At 45.6% G+C, this 24732-nt stretch overlaps 1 protein-coding gene across 2 annotated transcripts in view; it reads left to right on the top strand.

Moving 5' to 3' along the window:
* The window catches only part of LOC124011519, a 47419-nt gene that overhangs the window by 4693 nt on the left and 17994 nt on the right, over positions 1-24732 (top strand). For both annotated transcript variants that reach the window (XM_046324962.1, XM_046324961.1), the window contains exons 2-4: positions 9592-9748; positions 21715-21831; positions 22176-22345. In XM_046324962.1, the coding sequence (XP_046180918.1) occupies positions 21719-21831; positions 22176-22345 (283 nt within the window). In that variant the 5' untranslated portion in view covers positions 9592-9748; positions 21715-21718. The remainder of the gene's footprint in view (positions 1-9591; positions 9749-21714; positions 21832-22175; positions 22346-24732) is intronic.

Raw genomic sequence — 24732 nt, 5'->3', positions numbered from 1 at the left:
GCTAGTTCCATAGCCGCAGGCAAAGAAGCAGACCTGGATCGGCAGCACGACCAGGTGGACTGGGGACAGAGACAGCTGGGAGTTGTCAGGCCAAGTAGTCCTGAGGCATGGTCAATGCAATCCCCGGATCCTTGGGATGTCCCTACCCTAAACCCTAACCTTAATTCCTATCCTATCCTAACCTTAACCACAACCCTTACCTAACCCTAACCTTAACGACTATAATGGGGTAGGGACGTCCCAAGGATCCTATAGCATGGACCATGGTCCTGTGGCTCAGGTCCTACTGTTGGGGAGACAGATTGGTCTAACCAATTGGTCAGCCAATCGATCATCAGTCCAATCAATAATGGTGGTCTTTAAGACATTACTGTAGATCTATATTGTGCAGTGCCCCAGACACATTTTGGCAGATACTGACTGTCGGGTCGTCAATTATTTTTTCTCCTAACACCAATCCATTTAATGGCTGGGCCTTTTGCCCCTCCCAACAATTTGAATAGGAACGTGAGGTTGTATCATTTCAACCAAATTATATACAAATAAAATCAGAACAATTTCTGAAATATACATTAAAAAAGATATAGTACACTAGCAATGCTAGCACCCTAAATTAGATTTCTCTTGATCATTTGCTCTTCTGAAGAGGGATGGAAGGGGTGGTTGTTTAAAGAAAATCAATGACTACTCACAGCCAATCAGCCAGCAGCCTCTGGCAGCCAGCGCTTCACTCATACCTACTGTTCCAATAGGAATTTCCACAGGCTCTGGAGAACCACCAGGCTCTGGAGAACCACTAGGCTCTGGAGAACCACCACGCTCTGGAGAACCACTAGGCTCTGGAGAACCACTAGGCTCTGGAGAACCACCAGGCTCTGGAGAACAACCAGGCTCTGGAGAACAACCAGGCTCTGGGGAACCACCAGGCTCTGGAGAACCACCAGGCTCTGGAGAACAACCAGGCTCTGGAGAACCATCAGGCTCTGGAGAACCACTAGGATCTGGAGAACCACCACCAATCAATCAAATGTATTTATAAAGCCCTTCTTACATCAGTTGATGTCACAATGTTCTGTACAGAAACCCAGCCTAAAACTCCAAACAGCAAGCAATGCAGGTGTAGAAGCACGGTGGCTAGGAAAAACTCCCTAGAAACAACCAGACTATGGGTTGGCCAGGCTCTGGAGAACAACGTGAGCGAGGCCTGGAAGCCGAGGCTATGGGATGGCCAATGAACCAGCATTGGGACATACTGTACATGAAAAATCCGCTCTAAATTGTAGAGTCCCTTCCAGACATAACAGCACCATGATCTATGAACATGTAAAAAGGTCTGGTCTAAACATAAGAGAGGCAGAGGTCACTCATCCTAGATTTGCACAATCCCAAATCAACCCCTAGTTCCTATTCCTTGGCACTTGTGAGGGATTGGACAGCTGTAAGCAATATGGAGACAATTCCATCTCAGCTGTTGTCATATTGTTTAAAACCATGCTTTGAGATCACACCCTTTTACAGGAAGGGCTTAAACCTGGTTAAGGACAAGAGGTTGATTTGGACTGGAGTATGATTTCCATCCACCTACTAATGTCCCAATCTCTTCACCTTCTTCCGCAGACAGATAGTGACCCCAAGTACCCAGGTTGTCGTCTCTCTGACTCTGACCCGATCAAAACCCCAGATTAACTGGAACACAGCAGACAATTATTCTTCCAGTGGCCTAGTATTTAATAGTGCATTGGGGACTTCAGTCTCCACCTGGTTGCTGTTGCAAGTGGAGATGAAATGAGGGGTGCAGGGGCGGGGTCTGTCGTGATAATGCTAATGAGCTGACGGGGGGGACGGAGTGGTAGATTTGATTGGGTCTGGAAGGGAGGAAGCGGGAACATCGCCAACCAAACAAACAACAATGCAACGGAGCGCGCCTGGGGAATAGACAACAGGAGTACACCGTTACATTCATCATCATATGTTACATTCATTCGTTCATTCATATACACTGCTCAAAAAAATTAAGGGAACACTAAAATAACACATCCTAGATCTGAATGAATGAAATATTCTGATTAAATACTTTTTTTCTTTGCACAGATGAATGTGCTGACAACAAAATCACACAAAAATTATCAATGGAAATCAAATGTATCAACCCATGGAGGTCTGGAATTGGAGTCACACTCAAAATTAAAGTGGAAAACCACACTACAGGCTGATCCAACTTTGATGTAATGTCCTTAAAACAAGTCAAAATGAGGCTCAGTAGTGTGTGTGGCCTCCATGTGCCTGTATGACCTCCCTACAACTCCTGGGCCTGCTCCTGATGAGGTGGCGGATGGTCTCCTGAGGGATCTCCTCCCAGACCTGGACTAAAGCATCCGTCAACTCCTGGACAGTCTGTGGTGCAACGTGGCGTTGGTGGATGGAGAGAGACATGATGTCCCAGATGTGCTCAATTGGATTCATGTCTGGGGAACAGGCAGGCCAGTCCATAGCATCAATGCCTTCCTCTTGCAGGAACTGCTGACACACTCCAGCCACATGAGGTCTAGCATTGTCTTGCATTAGGAGGAATCCAGGGCCAACCGCACCAGCATATGGTCTCACAAGGGATCTTAGGATCTCATCTCGGTACCTAATGGCAGTCAGGCTACCTCTGGCGAGCACATGGAGGGCTGTGCGGCCCCCCAAAGAAATGCCACCCCACACCATGACTGACCCATCGCCAAACCGGTCATGCTGGAGGCAGCAGAATGTTCTCCACGGCGTCCACAACAGCATGTGAAATTTATTGTCAATCAGTGTTGCTTCCTAAGTGGACAGTTTGATTTCACAGAAGTGTGATTGACTTGGAGTTACATTGTGTTGTTTAAGTGTTCCCTTTATTTTTTTGAGGAGTGTATATTTTTATATTCAGTAATATGACTTATTTGGTTGTTTGCACAGTTCTATGACTTTTTTGTATGCATATTATTATATTATATAACACAACCATATAGCGTTTGGCTTTCTGTGTTGGTTTGTGTTGTTTTGGACTCTGCACAGCCCCTCTCCTGATCTGGTCTGGTTTGGTCTGGTGTAACTCGGTGTCAGACTGAGGTCCTGAACAGATCTGTCTCCCGCTGTGCTCCTCCTCATGGGGTGCAGTTATACCCGTTGGGTGACTCAGGCCTACTGAAGGGGGTTAGCAGAATTAGGCCTCAGACATCAATAGCAGACAACTGGTTGATCCGCAAAAATACCTGTTTTGTTTGGGTCATAGACCGAGGCCACATTTCAGCCACACAAGGAAAGGGTTTGGATTGGAACATATACCTCTACTCTCCTGCATATAAAAGCTAATTAAGTATTAAGGATAGGCTAGATAGGTTAATCAAGGTTTGTAAGGATGGGGATTTCTCCACTTTTAGGGATTATCTTCTGTATGTAAGGTGGGTGGCAAGCTTTGACTCAAGTCTGTTGTTCTCCAAAAAGAGGTTTAGCAAAGAGGACTCTTGATGTCGGCCTAGATTGTTGTACCGGTGTAGATGTGTGCAGTTCAGAAACTACACAGAAGGGCTGTTTCCCTGTACACAGAAGGGCTGTTTCCCTGCTGTTTCCCTGTACACAGAAGGGCTGTTTCCCTGCTGTTTCCCTGTACACAGAAGGGCTGTTTCCCTGCTGTTTCCCTGTACACAGAAGGGCTGTTTCCCTGCTGTTTCCCTGTACACAGAAGGGCTGTTTCCCTGCTGTTTCCCTGTACACAGAAGGGCTGTTTCCCTGCTGTTTCCCTGTACACAGAAGGGCTGTTTCCCTGCTGTTTCCCTGTACACATAAGGGCTGTTTCCCTGCTTCCCTCTTTATGTCTACAATATGAATGACAGGGGTCTGTTGCAAGTTCATTGCTAAATCCATTACTTAGCCGGGCCGCGACCGGGAGACCCATGGGGCGGCGCACAATTGTCCCAGCGTCGTCCGGGTTAGGGGAGGGTTTGGCTGGCAGGGATGCCCTTGTCCCAACATGCACTAGCAACTCCTGTGGCAGGCCGGGCGCTGTGCATACTGACACAGTCACGAGGTGCACAGTGTTTCCTCTGACACATTGGTGCGGCTGGCTTCCAGGTTATGTGGGCATTGTGTCGAGAAGCAGTGCAGCTTGGTTGGGTTGTGTTTCGTGGATGCACGGCTCTAGACCTTCGCCTCTCCCGAGTCCGTACGGGAGTTGCAGCGATGAGACAAGACTGTAACTACCAATTGGATACCACAGAATTGGGGAGAAAACTGGGTAAAAAAAAGAAATATATATAAATATAATAAAATATAAAAATATATTACTGCTGAGAACACCGACCATGCGATTAGGCCTTTCTGTCAGGCCCCATCATATCAGTCAATGGGAAAGGGCCTGGTGGAGGAGCTCCACTTGTGGGACCCTCAGGAGAATAGGACCGGGCCTGGTTGTGGAGCTCCACCTGTGGAACCCTCAGGAGAATAGTAAAGGGCCTGGTGTAGGATCTCCACCTGTGGGACCCTCAGGAAAATAGGACAGAGCCTGGTGAAATAGCTCCACATATGTGGGACCCTTAGGAGAATAGGACAGGGCCTGTTTGTGCAGCTCCATGTGTGGGACCCTCAGGAGAATAGGACAGGGCCTGGTGTAGGATCTCCACCTGTGGGACCCTCAGGAAAATAGGACAGAGCCTGATGGAGGAGCTCCACCTGTGGGACCCTCAGGAAAATAGGACAGAGCCTGATGGAGGAGCTCCACCTGTGGGACCCTCAGGAAAACAGGACAGAGCCTGATGGAGGAGCTCCACATATGGGACCCTCAGAAGACGTTGTCAGGCCTTTCTGAAGATACAGTGCCTTGCAAAAGTATTAATCCCCTTGGCGTTTTTTCTATTTTGTTGCATTACAACCTGTAATTTCAATTAATTTTTATTTGGATAATGGGCATACACAAAATAGTCCAAAATTGGTGAAGTGAAATGAAAAAAAACAACAACAAAAAAAAACGTAAAAGTGGTATGTATTCACCCCCTTTGCTATGAAGCCCCCAAATAAGATCTGGTGCAACCAATTACCTTAAGAAGTCACATAAATAGTTAAATAAATTCCACCTGTGTGTAATCTAATTGTCACATGATCTGTCACATGATCTCAGTATATATACACCTGTTCTGAAAGGCCCCAGAGTCTGCAACACCACTAAGCTAGGTGCACCACCAAGTAAGCAGCACTATGAAGACCAAGGAGCTCTCCAAACAGGTCAGGGACAAAGTTGTGGAGAAGTACAGATCAGGTTTGGGTTGTAAAAATATATCAAAAACTTTGAACATCCCACGGAGCACCATTAAATCCATTATTCAAAAATGTAAAGAATATGACACCACAACAAACCTGCCAAGAGAGGGCCGCCCACCAAAACTCACAGACCAGGCAAGGAGGGCATTAATCAGAGAGGCAACAAAGAGATTAAGACAACCCTGAAGGAGCTCCACAGCGGAGATTGGAGTATCTGTCCATAGGACCACTTTAAGCCGTACACTCCACAGAGCTGGGCTTTACAGAAGAGTGGCCAGAAGAAAATAAGCACACATGTTTGGTGTTTGCCAAATGGCATGTGGGAGACTTCCCAAACATATAGAAGAAGGTACTCTGGTCAGATGAGACTAAAATGGAGCTTTTTGGCCATCAGGAAAACGCTATGTCTGGCGCAAACCAAAACCTCTCATCACCCCGAGGACACCATTCCCACAGTGAAGCATGGTGGTGGCAGCATCATGCTGTTGGGATGTTTTTCATCAGCAGAGACTTGGAAACTGGTCAGAATTGAAGAAATGATGGATGGTGCTAAATATAGGGAAATTCTTGAGGGAAACCTGTTTCAGTCTTCAAGAGATTTGAGACTGGGACGGAGGTTCACCTTCCAGCAGGACAATGACCCTAAGCATACTGCTAAAGCATCACTTGAGTGGTTTAAGGGGAAACATTTAAATGTATTGGAATGGCCCAGTCAAAGCCCAGACCTCAATCCAATTGAGAATCTGTGGTATGACTTAAATATTACTACATCAGCAGAACCCATCCAACTTGAAGGAGTTGGAGCAGTTTTGCCTTGAAGAATGGGGGAAAATCCCAGCGGCTAGATGTGCCAAGCTTACAGACACATACCAAGAAACTTGCAGCTGTAATTGCTGCAAAAGGTGGCTCTAAATAGTTATGCACACTCTAGTTTTCAGTTTGTTTGTCTTATTTCTTGTTTGTTTCACAATAAAAAATAAATTGGTGGTAGGCATGTTGTGTAAATCAAATGACACAAACCCCCCCCAAAATCTATTTTAATTCCAGGTTGTAAGGCAACAAAATAGGAAAAATGCCAAGCGGGGTGAATACTTTCGCAAGCCACTGTAGATTTCTCCTGAACTGTACTGTCAGTTGGTCCGGTCGCTGCCTGGCTTGTCTTAGCATGCCTAATTGGATTTCAACTGGACTCTGTTTCCTGTCCAGCTATCAGTGCCTCCCCTTTAACACTACCTCTCAGAGAGAGGGAGACAGAGAGAGGATGGTGGAAGATAAACAGAGAGGTAGTGTCTCTGTGTGTGTGTTTGTTCATTCAAATTTGGAGGATAAGAGCTAGAGAGTGTGTGACAAGAGATGCAGAGTGGGTTAGCAAACAGCAAAGCTCATCCAAAGTAATTGTTCCATGGTTGAGAGTGATATTAAGAGAGGGAAAGTCTAAGAGGGTGAAAGTGTCAGAGAGAGAGAGAAAGAGAGAGAGAGAGATAGAGAGAAAGAGAGAGAGAGAGATAGAGAGAGAAAGAGAGAGAGAGAGATAGAGAGAGAGTGGCAGAGAGTGGCAGAGAGATACAGAGAGAGAGCAGAAGTGAGATTGAAGGAATGAAAGAAAGCTTGGACATTCTACAAGCTATACTAATGACGATCAAGATGATGAAAGTGGCACAACGTGAGAGACAAAGAGAAAGAAAGACAGACTTTAAGCAACTGTACTGATGACTTCTGTAGACAGTCAAGATGGAGAGTAGCAGAGAGATAGTGAGAGACAAAGAGAAAGATAGAAAGAAGGCCCAGACAGACAGACAGACAGACAGACAGACAGACAGACAGACAGACAGACAGACAGACAGACAGACAGACAGACAGACAGACAGACAGACAGACAGACAGACAGACAGACAGACAGACAGACAGACAGACAGACAGACAGACAGACAGACAGACAGACAGACAGACAGACAGACAAAAAGCCCAGACAGACAGACAGAAAGCCCAGACAGACAGACAGAAAGCACAGTCATACAGACAGGCTACGAGCTGTACCGATGAATTTTGTGGACAGCTTGGAGACATTTGTAAACACAGCAGTCACGATTACTGTTGATTCAGAGCCAGATTAGGGGCAGACTTATCACCAGCCACAGACAGACAGACAGACAGACAGACAGACAGACAGACAGACAGACAGACAGACAGACAGACAGACAGACAGACAGACAGACAGACAGACAGACAGACAGACAGACAGACAGACAGACAGACAGACAGACAGACAGACAGACAGACAGACAGACAGACAGACAGACAGACAGACAGACAGACAGGGAAATCCTGACTGTGGCTCTAAAGTGGGGTAAAGTCTATGTACTGATCTCACATTATTACAAGACATTTACTCCAGCGGAAAAAACACCCCTGATTTTGTACATTTCATCTGTTTTCCATCACGCTGCAGGGAAAGAACAGTATGAGATGAATAGTGCAATAATGAATGTAGGTTTGTTTTATTATTTATTTAACGATTGACCATAAATCAATGCCTGCCGCTGGGCTATGTTTGTACTGTATTTGCAGAGAAATGCTGTACTGATCAGCTTTTTCTCCTCACTAAAACACTTGCACTGTTCTTTTCTCAACTCTTTATCTTCTCTTGACGTCTACATTTCTCTCTCTCTCCGCCCCCTGTGCTGCTGCCCTCTTCACCCTCTTTAAAAATTCTCTCGCTCTTTCCCCCTCACTACAACCTCCTCCAATATCCTGTCCTTTTCTCTTTCTCCCCCTTGGCCAATTCTCTTTCCCTCTTTCTCTACCCCATGCTCCCCCTTCTCTATTGTTACTCTCCGCAGTCCACCCCTCTGCACCCCCCTCTTTCTCTATTTCCTCTCCTCCTTCCATCACTCCTCTGTGGGTGCATGTGTTGTCAGAGGAGTCTGGAGGAGATAGGAGGCCTAACTAGCTGCATTAGCTCTATGCATTATTCACGAAAGGGGAAGGGAAAGGGGGAAGCCTAGTCAGTTGTCCAACTGAATGTATTCAACTGAAATGTGTCTTCTGCATTTAACCCAAACCTTCTGAATCGGAAAGGTGTGGGGGGCTGCCTTAATCGACATCCACGTCTTCGGGAGCCCTGTGTGAGTCTGGGTCATTTCCTAGCTGCGCACTGGGGATCTCTGTGTCTGGGGACCGGACCTGGTGAAAGAGCAGCATGTCAGGGACATTCAGGGAACAGGAGCCACTCAAATGGGAATGACACTTGATAGAACAGAGAGGCACTAAACAAGTGTTTAATTGTGTCTTTATTTTGCTCACAGGAGGTTGGTGGCATCTTAATTGGGGAGGACGGGCTCCTGGTAATGGCTGGAGCGGAATTAGTGGAATGGTATCAAATACATCAAACATGGTTTCCAGGTGTTTAATGCCATTCCTTTTACTCCGTTCCAGCCATTATTATAAACCGTCCTCCCTCAGCAGCCTCCACTGATTTCGATAAGGTGAACATATTCAGACTCAGAGCCATTATATTAGTGCACAAAGCATGGTCTGAGCGTATTTGGGTCACAGAATGTTGCCCTACACTTCAGCCTCATCCACAGTTGATGTTTGTATAACGGCTGGTGCCGTTTTTCGGAGATCCTTGGCACAGCTCCTTTCAACCGCAGTGGAATTGTCTTTTCTCTTACAGCTTTTAAAAGGGGCCAGTTGGAACGGTCTTTGAACTGGGTTGAAATGAAATTTTAATTCAGACAACCAGACCAAGCTAGAGTGCCTCTTCTCCAACACAACGTCATATGCTTTTCAGGCTACACTGCTTTGATTGGGGCAAGGAGGCCTGGGGGTGGGGAGAACAGTGGTGGCCTCTACCATAAAACCACACTGCTGCTTAGACTGGTTCTAACAGGAAGAGAAAGACTCAGTAAACATTATGACATGTACAGTAGCAGTCAAAAGTTTGGACACACCTACTCATTCCAATGTTTTTCTTTATTTGTACTATTTTCTACATTGAGGTAGTCACTGGGAATGTATTTCAATTAACAGGTGTGCCTTGTTAAAAGTTAATTTGCAGAATATCTTTCCTTCTTAATGCGTTTGAGCCAATCAGTTGTGTTGTTACAAGGTAGGGGTGGTATACAGAAGATAGTCTTATTTGGTGAAAGACCAAGTCCACATTATGGCAAGAACAGCTCAAATAAGCAATAGCACTTTGGGTATATATCCACTTTTTGCATTGTATTAGTTACCCCAGAATGTATCGTTGTTTTGCATTATGAGGCAATGACAGTGTAACTGATTGATTTGTTGTTCCATTCTGCACAGGCGACTCCCGGGATTACAAATTCTGATTGGTCCTGATGATCACAAGGGCCCTCTTCCACCTCTTGTCGGCCAATCCCGATGGGGCTCCGGAGCTGATGTCACAGATGGCCCGAGGATTTTCATGTTTGGGAATCCAGAAGATACAAGCAATAGCACGGTGAGTGACAGACAGACGGACGGACGGACGGACGGACGGGCGGGCGGGCGGGCGGGCGGGACGGACAGGCTGACAGACAGACAGACAGACAGACAGACAGACAGACAGACAGACAGACAGACAGACAGACAGACAGACAGACAGACAGACAGACAGACAGACAGACAGACAGACAGACAGACAGACAGACAGACAGACAGACAGACAGACAGACAGACAGACAGACAGACAGTATCTGGTCATGGCACATTCACTAAACACTTGAGTCTGGTCTCAGTACTTTTAACTGGCTTCCTTATCTCATTCCTTAACTTCTATAATATAAACAGTATTAATATATTAACATTATCATAACAATCTATACAGATGTAGGATCTTAACTGGATCACTCTTTTGTTGCTGAGAATTCTCCTGCACAGCAGTAAATGCAAACTTGTAATGTATCCAAGGTTTTAAAATGCTTCTAAAGTTTACAATTTCCAATTTAAAATGTCAAACTTGATTTGACCAAACAAAAAATGTATCAACCTCTACAAAAAATGTATCAACCTCTACAAAAAATGTCCATTGATTATAATCCACATAATAATTCACATTTCCTGTTGCTGCAGGATTATGTTCTGGCTGTAGCAAACTGGTTCAAATTAAGATCCTACATCTGTATACTCTGATATGCAGATCACTGATGGAATATTTGAGAGAGTTTAAGGAGTGAGTAATGAGTTACAAAAGTGAATTGTGTATTACCTTCCCGAAAATCGGACAATGGATTATGTATAGCCAAAATGCATAGGTCAAAAGGCAATCTGCTAAGAGAGTTGGGGCAGCAGTGAACCCATTCCCAAGGGATCCAGGTGATCACGTATTTATGGATGGTGTCTGCAGCAGCAAGAGAAACTGTCACCAAAGATGACTTCCTGACTCGGCAAGGGCACAGGGAGCAGAGTGAAAATGTGTGTGTTTGTGTGTGTGTTTGTGTGAGTGAGAGAGAGAGAGAGAGAGAGATGAAGAGACAGAGATAGAGATAGAGACAGGTTTCACCTGAGTCAGCACTGCACCATGGATACACACACATTACAGAGACATCTGCACATGCACATGCACACACACACTCATAAGTAGGTACTTGTCCTTCTGCACACAGAATCACACACACACACACACACACACACACACACACACACACACACACACACACACACACACACACACACACACACACACACACACACACACACACACACACACACACACACACACACACACACACACACACACACACACACACACACACCTGAACAGCTCTCAGTGTCCATCTCAGATTGATTGAACAGGTTTTGGTAATATGTGTGTCTCAGGAGAAGCTGGTCTTTCAGGCCCAGAGACGAGTGACCCCTCATCCACATCAATCCGGATCAACGGGATGCCATAGTAACACCCTGTCCAGGCTCAGAAAGAGGACATGATCCTCTTATAGACCCACAGCATTGGCTTCAATGAGGGCAACGCTAGAAGGCTAGCCGTAGCACCTTAGAAGATTCACTTCAATAGGGATAAAGTTAGCAGACTGTGCTAGCCTTACCTTAGCGCCTACGACCATTCATTCCAATGTGTAGGATGTTAGCGGCCTGGCATGGCGCCTGAGAGGGTTCACTTCAATTTGTTAGCGGTCTAGCCATTAACACATGTTTCCCATGCCAATAAAGCCCTTGAATTGAATTGAATTGAGAGAGAGAGAGAGAGAGAGAGAGAGAGAGAGAGAGAGAGAGAGAGAGAGAGAGAGAGAGAGAGAGAGAGAGAGAGAGAGACACACAGAGAGAGACAGAGAGAGAGAGACAGAGACAGAGGGAGAGACAGAGGGAGAGACAGAGAGAGAGACAGACAGAGAGAGAGACAGAGAGAGAGACAGAGAGAGACAGAGAGAGACAGAGAGAGAGACAGAGAGAGAGACAGAGAGAGACAGAGAGAGACAGAGAGAGAGACAGAGAGAGAGAGAGAGACAGAGAGAGAGAGACAGAGAGAGAGACAGAGAGAGAGACAGAGAGACAGACAGAGAGAGAGACAGAGAGAGAGACAGAGAGAGAGACAGAGAGAGAGAGAGACACACACACAGAGAGAGACAGAGAGAGAGAGACAGAGAGACAGAGACAGAGGGAGAGACAGAGGGAGAGACAGAGAGAGAGACAGAGAGAGAGACAGAGAGAGAGACAGAGAGAGACAGAGAGAGACAGAGAGAGAGACAGAGAGAGAGACAGAGAGAGACAGAGAGAGACAGAGAGAGAGACAGAGAGAGAGAGAGAGACAGAGAGAGAGACAGAGAGAGAGACAGAGAGACAGAGAGACAGACAGAGAGACAGAGAGAGAGACAGAGAGAGAGACAGAGAGAGAGAGAGACAGAGAGAGAGACAGAGAGAGACAGAGAGAGACAGAGAGAGAGACAGAGAGAGAGAGACAGAGAGAGACAGAGAGAGACAGAGAGAGACAGAGAGAGACAGAGAGAGAGACAGAGAGAGAGACAGAGAGAGAGAGACAGAGAGAGAGAGAGACAGAGAGACAGAGAGACAGAGAGAGAGACAGAGAGAGAGACAGAGAGAGAGACAGAGAGAGAGAGAGAGACAGAGAGAGAGAGAGACAGAGAGAGAGACAGAGAGAGAGAGAGAGAGAGACAGAGAGAGAGAGCAAGAGAGAGAGAGAGAGAAGGGAGAGAGAATACATGTTCAGAGAGAAGACGTTATCACGGTCTGACTGGCTGTTTCAGGACTCTCCAGTCTGCTCGCTCTGCTTCAGTAACTGCAGCATCTGAGTGCTGTAGCCTGGCTGTCAGTCTGAGTGCCTGTGCTTCAGCCAAACTCTTTCTATTGTCATGCCATCCCACACAATGACAAAGGAACTGGCTAAACAGGAAGTAACTGCCAACTGCAGGCGAAAGTTCTATCAATCAGAGTGATTAGCTGGCGATATCAGGTGGTTCACTGATTCAGGTTTTGAATGATGCACTGCAGACTGTTTGCGTTCCTCTACTTGAGCAATAGAGGGATGGAGAATCAGTTAAACAAAGATATTTGCGACAGAAACTATAGAGTGAGCAGACTCGTTTAGTCATTCAGTACACTGAAAGCTCTTAACATTGCCAAAGCAAGTGAGGTAGACAACATACAAAGTGAATATATAAAGTGAAAAACAACAAAATATAACAGTAAACATTACACATACAGAAGTTTCAAAACAATAAAGACATTACAAATGTCATATTATATATATATATATACAGTGTTTTAACAATGTACAAATGGTTAAAGGACACAAGATCAAATAAATAAGCATAAATATGGGTTGTATTTACAATGGTGTTTGTTCTTCACTGGTTGCCCTTTTCTCGTGGCAACAGGTCACAAATCTTGCTGCTGTGATGGCACACTGTGGAATTTCACCCAGTAGATATGGGAGTTTTTCAAAATTGGATTTGTTTCGAATTCTTTGTGGATCTGTGTAATCTGAGGGAAATATGTCTCTCTAATATGGTCATACATTGGGCAGGAGGTTAGGAAGTGCAGCTCAGTTTCCACCTCATTTTGTGGGCAGTGAGCACATAGCCTGTCTTCTCTTGAGAGCCATGTCTGCCTACGGCGGCCTTTCTCAATAGCAAGGCTATGCTCACTGAGTCTGTACATAGTCAAAGCTTCCCTTAATTTTGGGTCAGTCACAGTGGTCAGGTATTCTGCCGCTGTGTACTCTCTGTGTAGGGCCAAATAGCATTCTAGTTTGCTCTGTTTTTTTTGTTAATTCTTTCCTCTCTCTGTCTCTCTGTCTTGCTCTCTCTCTGTCTCTCTGTCTCTCTCTCTGTCTCTCTCTCTGTCTCTCTCTGTCTCTCTCACTCTCTCTCTCTCTCTCTCTCTGTCTCTCTCTCTGTCTCTCTCTGTCTCTCTCACTCTCTCTCTGTCTCTCTCACTCTCTCTCTCTCTCTCTCTGTCTCTCTCTCTGTCTCTCTCACTCTCTCTCTCTCTCTCTGTCTCTCTCACTCTCTCTCTCTCTCTCTCTCTCTCTCTCTCTCTGTCTCTCTCTCTGTCTCTCTCTCTGTCTCTCTCTCTCTCTCTCTCTCTCTCTCTGTCTCTCTCTCTGTCTCTCTCTCTGTCTCTCTCTGTCTCTCTCACTCTCTCTCTCTCTCTCTCTGTCTCTCTCTCTCTCTCTCTGTCTCTGTCGCTCTCTCTCTCTCTGTCTTGCTCTCTCTCTGACTCTCTCTGTCTCTCTCTCTCTCTCTCTCTGTCTCTGTCGCTCTCTCTCTCTCTCTGTCTCTCTCTCTCTGTCTCTCTCTCTCTTTTTCTCTCTCTCTCTCAATTCAATTCAATTTAATTTACTTTATTGACATGGCAAGTTCAATATTACTTACATTGTCAAAGTATACATATCGAAAAATAAAATAAATATATTTATATTTAAAATATATCTATATTTATATATAAATAAATGGTGGGGACCAACAGCAATAATAATAGTAGTAGTGTACATGGGATTACCATTAACAACAACTTCAACAACAATATTAATAGTAGTAGTGTACATGGGATTACCATTAACAACAACTACAACAACAATATTAATAGTAGTAGTGTACATGGGATTACCATTAACAACAACTTCAACAACAATATTAATAGTAGTAGTGTACATGGGATTACCATTAACAACAACTACAACAACAATATTAATAGTAGTAGTGTACATGGGATTACCATTAACAACAACTACAACAGCAATATTAATAGTAGTAGTGTACATGGGATTACCATTAACAACAACTACAACAACAATATTAATAGTAGTAGTGTACATGGGATTACCATTAACAACAACTTCAACAGCAATATTAATAGTAGTAGTGTACATGGGATTACCATTAACAACAACTACAACAACAATATTAATAGTAGTAGTGTACATGCGATTACCATTAACAACAACTTCAACAACAATATTAATAGTAGTAGTGTACATGGGATTACCATTAACAACAACTACAACAACAATAATAATAGTAGTAGTGTACATGGGATTACCATTAACAACAACTTCAACAACAATATTAATAGTAGTAGTGTACATGGGATTACCATTAACAACAACTTCAACAACAATATTAATAGTAGTAGTGTACATGGGATTACCATTAACAACAACTTCAACAACAATATTAATAGTAGTAGTGTACATGGGATTACCATTAACAACAACTACAACAGCAATATTAATAGTAGTAGTGTACATGGGATTACCATTAACAACAACTACAACAACAATATTAATAGTAGTAGTGTACATGGGATTACCATTAACAACAACTACAACAGCAATATTAATAGTAGTAGTGTACATGGGATTACCATTAACAACAACTACAACAACAATATTAATAGTAGTAGTGTACATGGGATTACCATTAACAACAACTTCAACAGCAATATTAATAGTAGTAGTGTACATGGGATTACCATTAACAACAACTACAACAACAATATTAATAGTAGTAGTGTACATGGGATTACCATTAACAACAACTACAACAGCAATAATAATAGTAGTAGTGTACATGGGATTACCATTAACAACAACTACAACAGCAATATTAATAGTAGTAGTGTACATGGGATTACCATTAACAACAACTACAACAACAATATTAATAGTAGTAGTGTACATGGGATTACCATTAACAACAACTACAACAGCAATATTAATAGTAGTAGTGTACATGGGATTACCATTAACAACAACTACAACAACAATATTAATAGTAGTAGTGTACATGGGATTACCATTAACAACAACTACAACAACAATATTAATAGTAGTAGTGTACATGGGATTACCATTAACAACAACTACAACAACAATAATAATAGTAGTAGTGTACATGGGATTACCATTAACAACAACTTCAACAGCAATATTAATAGTAGTAGTGTACATGGGATTACCATTAACAACAACTTCAACAGCAATATTAATAGTAGTAGTGTACATGGGATTACCATTAACAACAACTACAACAACAATATTAATAGTAGTAGTGTACATGGGATTACCATTAACAACAACTACAACAACAATATTAATAGTAGTAGTGTACATGGGATTACCATTAACAACAACTACAACAACAATATTAATAGTAGTAGTGTACATGGGATTACCATTAACAACAACTACAACAACAATATTAATAGTAGTAGTGTACATGGGATTACCATTAACAACAACTTCAACAACAATATTAATAGTAGTAGTGTACATGGGATTACCATTAACAACAACTACAACAACAATATTAATAGTAGTAGTGTACATGGGATTACCATTAACAACAACTACAACAACAATATTAATCAGAACAACAATACATTAAAGCAATGGTAGTAGACCAGTGTCAACATGACTGAGAAGACACATGACCTGGTATGAAAGACAAAACAAAACAAGATGGGAAATATTATCGACATTACTTTGCACTTTTCACTGGCTGTCCCTCAGGTTTTGGCAGGAGGACACACATTTGGCTGCCAAAACATTCATAGTTTCAAATTCTTTGTATTGAATTATAATTTTGGGAAAGAAATATTCTCTTAGGTCTGAGTATTTGTCACAGTGTAATAGGAAATGCAGCTCTGTCTCTACCTCTCCCCTGGAGCAGAGTGAGCACAGCCTGTCCTCTCTGGGCAGCCAGGTTTGTCTGTGACGACCGGTCTCTATAGCCAGACTGTGCTCACTGAGTCTGTACCTAGTCAATGTTTTCCTCAGTTTTATATCAGTCACAGTGGTCAGATAGTCTGCCACCATATACTGTCTGTTTATAGCCAAATAGCATTGAAATTGACTTTGATTTTTTGTGGTGTCTTTCCAATAGGTGATATATTGTTATTTTTGTTTTGTGATGATTTGGTTGGGCCAGATTTTCTGAGTGTTGTCCTGAGGCTCTATGGGGTTGGTTTGCATTAGTGAACTGAGCCTCAGAACCAGCTGGTTGAGGGGACTCTCCTCTTGTTTCATCTCTTGACACTGTAGAGCTGTGTGATGGAATGTTTTGGGGTCACTTGTTTTTAGATGGTTGTAAAATTTGATGGCTCTTTTTTCTATTCGAATGAGGAGGGGGTATTGGCCCAATTCTGCTCTACATGCGTTATTTGGAGTTTTTCTTTGCACGTGCAATACAGTCTTGCAAAACTCTGCATGCAGTATTTCGATTGGATGTTTGTCCCATTTGGTAAATTCATTATTAGAGATTGGACCCCATACTTCACTGCTATATAGAGTAATTGGTTCTCACCCTCTCTCTCTCTCTCTCTCTCTCTCTGTCTCTCTCTCTCTCTGTCTCTCTCTCTGTCTCTCTCTCTCTGTCTCTCTCTCTGTCTCTCTCTCTGTCTCTCTGTCTCGCTTTCTCTCTACTCAATTCAATTTTCTCTCTCTATTCAATTCAATTAAAATTTTCTCTGTCTCTCCTGCTGTGCAGCCTGCTAGCAGCAGGGTTGCAGGGGATGTTCATTCACAGTATGATCCCATCCATGAATTACAGTGCGGATGGTCAACCTAGATCTTTTCTTTATTGAGTGCTAACATTAGAGACAGTCAATAAAGCATGGATGTCAACAAATTAACAATGGACTGATTTGCAATTTAAATTCAGTTTACCCAGACCTTGTCTGTCTATGTCCAATTTTAGCAACGTACTGAACCCAGACGGAACCCAGACTGTCAGAAACCTCAGATAAAGCATGTCAGTGAATTATCAGAGGATGAATGTGGCCGAGACGAGGAAGGCTATTGATTGGCTGTTGAGGAGGAAACAGTGTTGCGAGGTGGTGTTGGCCATGAGTTGTGGTCAGACTGAGCGAATGCTGAGCACACTTCTCGGGGATTTGATTAAAACATAACGAACCCCCTCCACTCTCCCTCCCCCTGTTTCTTAACATCCCTTCATCCCTCGTTCCCAGCCACCCGCATATCTGCATAAAGGGAAGGCTGAACAGAAAGTGCACTGCTGCAAAGTTGTCAGTCGCGATAAACACAGAGACAAGTAGTGTCTGTGTGTGTGTGTGTGTGTGTGTGTGTGTGTGTGTGTGTGTGTGTGTGTGTGTGTGTGTGTGTGTGTGTGTGTGTGTGTGTGTGTGTGTGTGTGTGTGTGTGTGTCTGTGTCTGTGTCTGTGTCTGTGTGTGTGTGTCTGTGTCTGTGTCTGTGTCTGTGTCTGTGTCTGTGTCTGTGTGTCTGTGTCTGTGTCTGTGTCTGTGTCTGTGTCTGTGTCTGTGTCTGTGCCTGTGCCTGTGCGTGTGCGTGTGCGTGTGTGTGTGTGTGTGTGTGCGTAATGTGTATGTGCGTGTTTGTTCCTTATTAAATGTCCTAAAAGCGTGTCCTAAAATTGTGGTTGTCCTATGTGTCACATCTTGTTGAGTGTGACGTGTTTGGCCTTGTGACTGTAGAGTTGAATACCCTTCTGACTCCCTCCTCCCAAACAACACAAGATACGTGTTTGGCCTTGTGACTGTAGAGTTGAATACCCTTCTGACTCCCTCCTCCCAAACAACACAAGATACGTGTTTGGCCTTGTGACTGTAGAGTTGAATACCCTTCTGACTCCCTCCTCCCAAACAACACAAGATACGTGTTTGGCCTTGTGACTGTAGAGTTGAATACCCTTCTGACTCCCTCCTCCCAAACAACACAAGATACGTGTTTGGCCTTGTGACTGTAGAGTTGAATACCCTTCTGACTCCCTCCTCCCAAACAACACAAGATACGTGTTTGGCCTTGTGACTGTAGAGTTGAATACCCTTCTGACTCCCTCCTCCCAAACAACACAAGATACGTGTTTGGCCTTGTGACTGTAGAGTTGAATACCCTTCTGACTCCCTCCTCCCAAACAACACAAGATACGTGTTTGGCCCTGTGACTGTAGAGTTGAATACCCTTCTGACTCCCTCCTCCCAAACAACACAAGATACAGATCTGCTACTAAGATAATTGTAGTCAAACACAACACTAAGCTCTGTCTTCCGTCCTTCTCTGGTTCCCATTATCAACAATGCCTTTTTGTCCGTCTTCCCTTTCTGCTTCTGTGGTGGCAGGTAGCCTAGTCAAATCAAATCAAATCAAAGTTGATTTGTCATGTGCGCCGAATACAGGCTCTAACCAATAGTGCAAAAAAGGTATTAGGTGAACAATAGGTAAGTAAAGAAATAAAAACAACAGTAAAAAGACAGTGAAAAATAACAGTAGCGATGCAATAACAGTAGCGATGCTATAAAAGTAGCGAGGCTATAAAAGTAGCGAGGCTACATACAGAAACCGGTTAGTCAGGCTGATTGAGGTAGTATGTACATGTAGATATGGTTAAAGTGACTATGCATATATGATGAACAGAGAGTAGCAGTAGCGTAAAGAGGGGTTGGCGGGTGGTGGGACACAATGCAGATAGCCCGGATAGCCAATGTGCGGGAGCTCTGGGTGGCCAGGCCAATTGAGGTAGTATGTATTGTGTAGTTAAAGTGACTATGCATGCATGATAAACAGAGAGTAGCAGCAGGTTAAAATAGGGGTTCGGGGGGACACACACAATGCAAATAGTCCAGGTAGCCATTTCATTACATGTTCAGGAGTCTTATGGCTAGGGGGTAAAATCTGTTGAGAAGCCTATTTGTCCTATATCGCTTGCCATGCGGTAGTAGAGAGAACAGTCTATGACTGGGGTGGCTGGGATCTTTGACAATTTTTAGGGCCTTCATCTGACACCGCCTGGAGTAGAGGTCCTGGATGGCAGGCAGTTTAGCCCCAGTGATGTAATGGGCCGTACGCACTACCCTCTGTAGTGCCTTGCGGTCGGAGGCCGAGCAATTGCCGTACCAGGCAGTGATGCAATCGCTGTTGCAGCTATAGAACCTTCTGAGGATCTGAGGACCCATGCCAAATCGTTTTAGTTTCCTGAGGGGGAATAGGCTTTGTTGTGACCTCTTCACGACTGTCTTGGTGTGTTTGGACCATTCTAGTTTGTTGGTGATGTGGACACCGAGGAACTTGAAGCTCTCAACCTGCTCCACTACAGCCCTGTCAATGAGAATGGGGGCGTGCTCGGTCCTCCTTTTCCTGTGGTCCACTATCATCTCCTTAGTCTTGGTTTAGTTTAGGGAGAGGTTGTTATTCTGGCACCACCCGGCCAGGTCTCTGACCTCCTCCCTATAGGCTGTCTCGTCATTATCGGTGATCAGGCCTACCACTGTTGTGTCGTCTGCAAACTTAATGATGGTGTTGGAGTCGTGCCTGGCCATGTAGTCATGGGTGAACAGGGAGTACAGGAGGGGACTGAGCACGCACCCCTGTGGGGATGCAGTGTTGAGGATCAGCAAGGCAGATGTGTTGCTACCTACCCTGACCACCTGGGGGCGGCCCGTCAGGAAGTCCAGGATCCAGTTGCAGAGGGAGGTGTTTAATCCCAGGGTCCTTAGCTTAGTGATGAGATTTGTGGGCACTATGGTGTTGAACACTGAGCTGTAGTCAATGAATAGCATTCTCACATAAGTGTTCCTTTTGTCCAGTTGGGAAAGGGCAGTGTGGAGTGCAATAGAGATTGCATCAACTGTGGATCTGTTTGGGTGGTATGCAAATTGGAGTGGGTCTAGGGTTTCTGGGATAATGGTGTTGATGTGAGCCATTACCATCCTTTCAAAGCACTTCATGGCTATGAACGTGAGTGCTACGGATCTGTAGTCATTTAGGCAGATTGCCTTTGTGTTCTTGGGCACAGCGACTATGGTGGTCTGCTTGAAACATGTTGGTATTACAGACTCAATCAGGGACATGTTGAAAATGTCACTGAAGACACCTGCCAGTTGGTCAGCACATGCCCGGAACACACGTCCTGGTAATCTGTTTGGCTCCGCAGCCTTGTGTATGTTGACCTGTTTAAAGGTCTTACTCACGTCGGTTACGGAGAGCGTGATCACACAGTCGTCTGGAACAGCTGATGCTCTCATGTATGCCTCAGTTTTGTTTGCCTTGAAGCGAGCATAGAAGTGATTTAGCTCGTCTGGTAGGCTCGTGTCACTGGGCAGCTCGCAGCTGTGCTTCACTTTGTAGTCTGTAATAGTTTGCAAGCCCTGCCACATAAGATGAGCGTCGTAGTATGTTTCAATCTTAGCCCTGTATTGACGCTTTGCCTGTTTGGTGGTTCGTTGCAGGGCATAGCAGGATTTCTTATAAGCTTCCGGGTTAGAGTTCCGCACCTTGAAAGCGGCAGCTCTACCCTTTAGCTCAGTGTGAATGTAGCTTGTAATCCATGGCTTCTGGTTGGGGTACGTGCGTACAGTCACTGTGGGGACGACATCCTCAATGCACTTATTGATGAAGCCAGTGACTGATGTGGTGTACTCCTCAATGCCATCGGAAGAATCCCGGGACATTCTGTGATAGCAAAACAGTCCTGTAGCTTCATCTGACCATTGGGCGAGTGCAAGAGTTTTGAGCCAGTAACTGAAAGGTTGCTGGTTCGAATCCCAGAACCGGCAAGGTGGAGAAATCTGCCATTGAGCAAGGCGGTTAACAACAACTGGGTGCTGATAATGTAAACTAAGGCAGCTCTCTGATTTAGAGGTGTTGGATGAAATGTGAAACACATATTTCAGTTGTGTGCAACTGACTAAGTTTTCCATTTTATTCTGTCTGTCTGTCTGTCTGTCTGTCTGTCTGTCTGTCTGTCTGTCTGTCTGTCTGTCTGTCTGTCTGTCTGTCTGTCTGTCTGTCTGTCTGTCTGTCTGTCTGTCTGTCTGTCTGTCTGTCTGTCTGTCTGTCTGTCTGTCTGTCTGTCTGTCTGTCTGTCTGTCTGTCTGTCTGTCTGTCTGTCTGTCTGTCTGTCTGTCTGTCTGTCTGTCTGTCTGTCTGTCTGTCTTTCTTTCTTTCTTTCTGTCTTTCTTTCTTTCTGTCTATGTAGTTAAATGGAGGAGAAAGAGAGGAGTAGGAGTCGGTCTCTGTCTCGTAGCCGTAGGGCCACCCGGGTGCAGCAGGTGGTGGGGACGTTGATCAGACGCACCCGCGAATCACTCAGCAGGTACAGTAATCAACACATGAGAGGCATATGCATTCACAGATAGAGGAACACACATTCACAGATAGAGGAACTCACAGACAGAGAAACCTACAGAGATTTGATGTCAAGAGGTTTGCAGTCCCACAATAGAATGAGGTGTGTGGACGGGCCACCTGTTAGTCATGCTAGTAAACACGTCAGAAACAGCTGACAGAGATGGAAGCGGATGCCTTTAGCCCTCTGTAGTGAATCTAATTCTATGTTTTACACAAATACTTTACTCACATAGTATCACACCAGCAGCTCTGCCACTCCCAATAACCCCTGACCTCTAACCCCTATTTAACCCCTGTTTGACCTCTCAGAGAGCGGATCCTTGGGGATGGGAGGTCCAACCGGTCTGGCAGCGTGACCAGTCAGAACTTCCCGGTGAGGCTAACGGTTCAGATCGTCAGAGACCCGGTGTTGGACTCCAGCGGTCATGGGTTCTCCCTCTCCAAACAGCACCCTCTGCTGGTCAGGGACGTGGCTGCAGGTACCCCGTGCGCGTGTGTGTCTGAGAGAGCGAGAGAGTGAACGCTCTCTCTGAAATGTGGCCACCTGCTTCATCATGCCGCAGTAGACTCGCCCACAGCAAGACAGATTTAGGCACACACAAACACATGCACACACACATGTGTGCGTACGCACACACACACACACACCAACCCTCTCCTGGCATTTAGAATGCCAGGCACCGTGCCAGAAAAGCCAGTGAAACAACAGAGCCACTTGCTCATCCTTTTTAGATTTGATAACTCTTCATTTAGTTGGACACACACATTAACACACACACACACACCTTGCTGAGCTGTGTGTTTCTTTCCTCTCTGTAGAATCTACTGATCAATACCCTGAGAAGTACCCTGCTGCCCCCGGCCCAATAATCACAACTTGCTGCAGAGAGAGAGAGGGGAAGTGAGAGAAAGAGAGAGGGGGGAGACAGAGAGGGAGGGAGGGAGAGAGAGAAGGGGAGGGAGAAAGAGAGGGAGGGACGGAGGGGGAAACAGAGAGGGAGGGGAGAGAGAGAGGGGGAGGGAGAAAGAGGGGGGAGTGAGAGAAAGAGAGAGGGGGAGACAGAGAGGGAGGGAGAGAGAGAGGGGGAGACAGAGAGGGAGGGAGAGAGAGAGGGGGAGACAGAGAGGGAGGTAGGGAGAGAGAGAGAGGGAAGACAGAGAGGGAGGGAGGGAGAGAGAGAGGGGGAGACAGAGAGGGAGGGAGAGAGAGAGAGGGGAAAACAGAGAGGGAGAGAGAGAGAGATAGGGGGAGACAGAGAGGGAGGGAGGGAGAGAGAGAGAGGGGGACAGAGAGGGAGGGAGTGAGAGAGGGAGGGAGAGAGAGGGGGGAGACAGAGAGAGAGGGGGACAGAGAGGGAGGGAGTGAGAGAGGGAGAGAGAGAGAGGGAGAGAGAGGGGGAGACAGAGAGGGAGGGAGAGAGAGAGGGGGACAGAGAGGGAGGGAGTGAGAGAGGGAGAGAGAGGGGGAGAGAGAGGTGGGGACAGAGAGGGAGGGAGGGAGAAAGGAAGGGGAGACATAGAGGGAGGGAGAGAGAGAGGGAGAGAGAGAGAGAGGGAGAGGGAGGGAGAGAGAGAGGGGGACAGAGAGGGAGGGAGAGAGAGAGGGAGAGAGAGGGGGACAGAGAGGGAGGGAGTGAGAGAGGGAGAGAGAGAGAGGGGGGAGACAGAGAGGGAGGGAGAGAGAGAGGGGGACAGAGAGGGAGGGAGTGAGAGAGGGAGAGAGAGGTTGGAGACAGAGAGGGAGGGAGAGAGAGGGGGGGGCAGAGAGGGAGGGAGGGAGAAAGGAAGGGGAGACAGAGAGGGAGGGAGAGAGGGAGAGAAAGAGAGAGTTAGTGAGAGAGATGGTGGGTAAAAGAGAGGCAGTGAGATGAGAGTGTGACAGGAGGAAAGGTAGAGAGAAAAGGAGAGAGAGTGGAGCTGTAGGGATCAGGGTATTGGATCAGGGTATTGGATCAGGCTATTGGATCAGGGTATTGGCAGTGCTGGCACGAAAGCACAGCAGGGGGTTGGCAGACCTGACATTGTGAAACCAACTGGGGACATTTTGTTCGTCCCCACGAGGTCAAATGCTATTTCTAGTGGGTTTAGGGTTAAGGTTAGAATTCGGTTTAGGTTTGGGTTAGTTTTAGGGTTAGGATATAGGGTCAGGGTTAGGGTTAACGTTAGGTTTTGGGGTTAGGGTTAGGGTTAGGGGTTAAGGAAAATAGGATGTTGAATGGGACTGAATTGTATGTCCTCGCAAGGTTAGCTGGGCAAGACTGTGTGTGTGTGTGTGTGTGTGTGTGTGTGTGTGTGTGTGTGTGTGTGTGTGTGTGTGTGTGTGTGTGTGTGTGTGTGTGTGTGTGTGTGTGTGTGTGTGTGTGTGTGTGTGTGTGTGTGTGCGTATGTGTGTGCGTATGTGTGTGCGTATGTGTGTGCGTATGTGTGTGCGTATGTGTGTGCGTATGTGTGTGTGTGTGCGTGTGATAGTGCCATATGCTGTCAGTGGTTAGTAGAGTGGGATCAGGGACAGGGCTTTGCTGGACAGGCGGAGGGGTGTGTGTGTATGTGTGTGTGTGTGTGAGTGTGTGCGTGTGTGTGTGTCTGTGGAGAGAGTGGGCAGCAGAGTAACTGCTGTGCCTCAGTCCTGCTCTCTGGCCTGAAGACACATGAGTATAAATAATCAACCAGAGAATGCAGGGAGACTGGCAGAGAGGCTGACAGAGAGGCTGTCAGAGAGACTGGCAGAGAGGCTGACAGAGAGGCTGTCAGAGAGGCTGACAGAGGCTGACAGAGAGGCTGACAGAGAGGCTGTCAGAGAGGCTGACAGAGAGGCTGACAGAGAGGCTGTCAGAGAGCCTGGCAGAGAGGCTGTCAGAGAGGCTGG

Source organism: Oncorhynchus gorbuscha, linkage group LG23 (genome assembly GCF_021184085.1).
Source record: "Oncorhynchus gorbuscha isolate QuinsamMale2020 ecotype Even-year linkage group LG23, OgorEven_v1.0, whole genome shotgun sequence".
NCBI lineage: Eukaryota > Metazoa > Chordata > Actinopteri > Salmoniformes > Salmonidae > Oncorhynchus > Oncorhynchus gorbuscha.
Note: the sequence above shows the minus strand (reverse complement) of the source record. Positions and strands in the feature narration are given on the sequence as shown.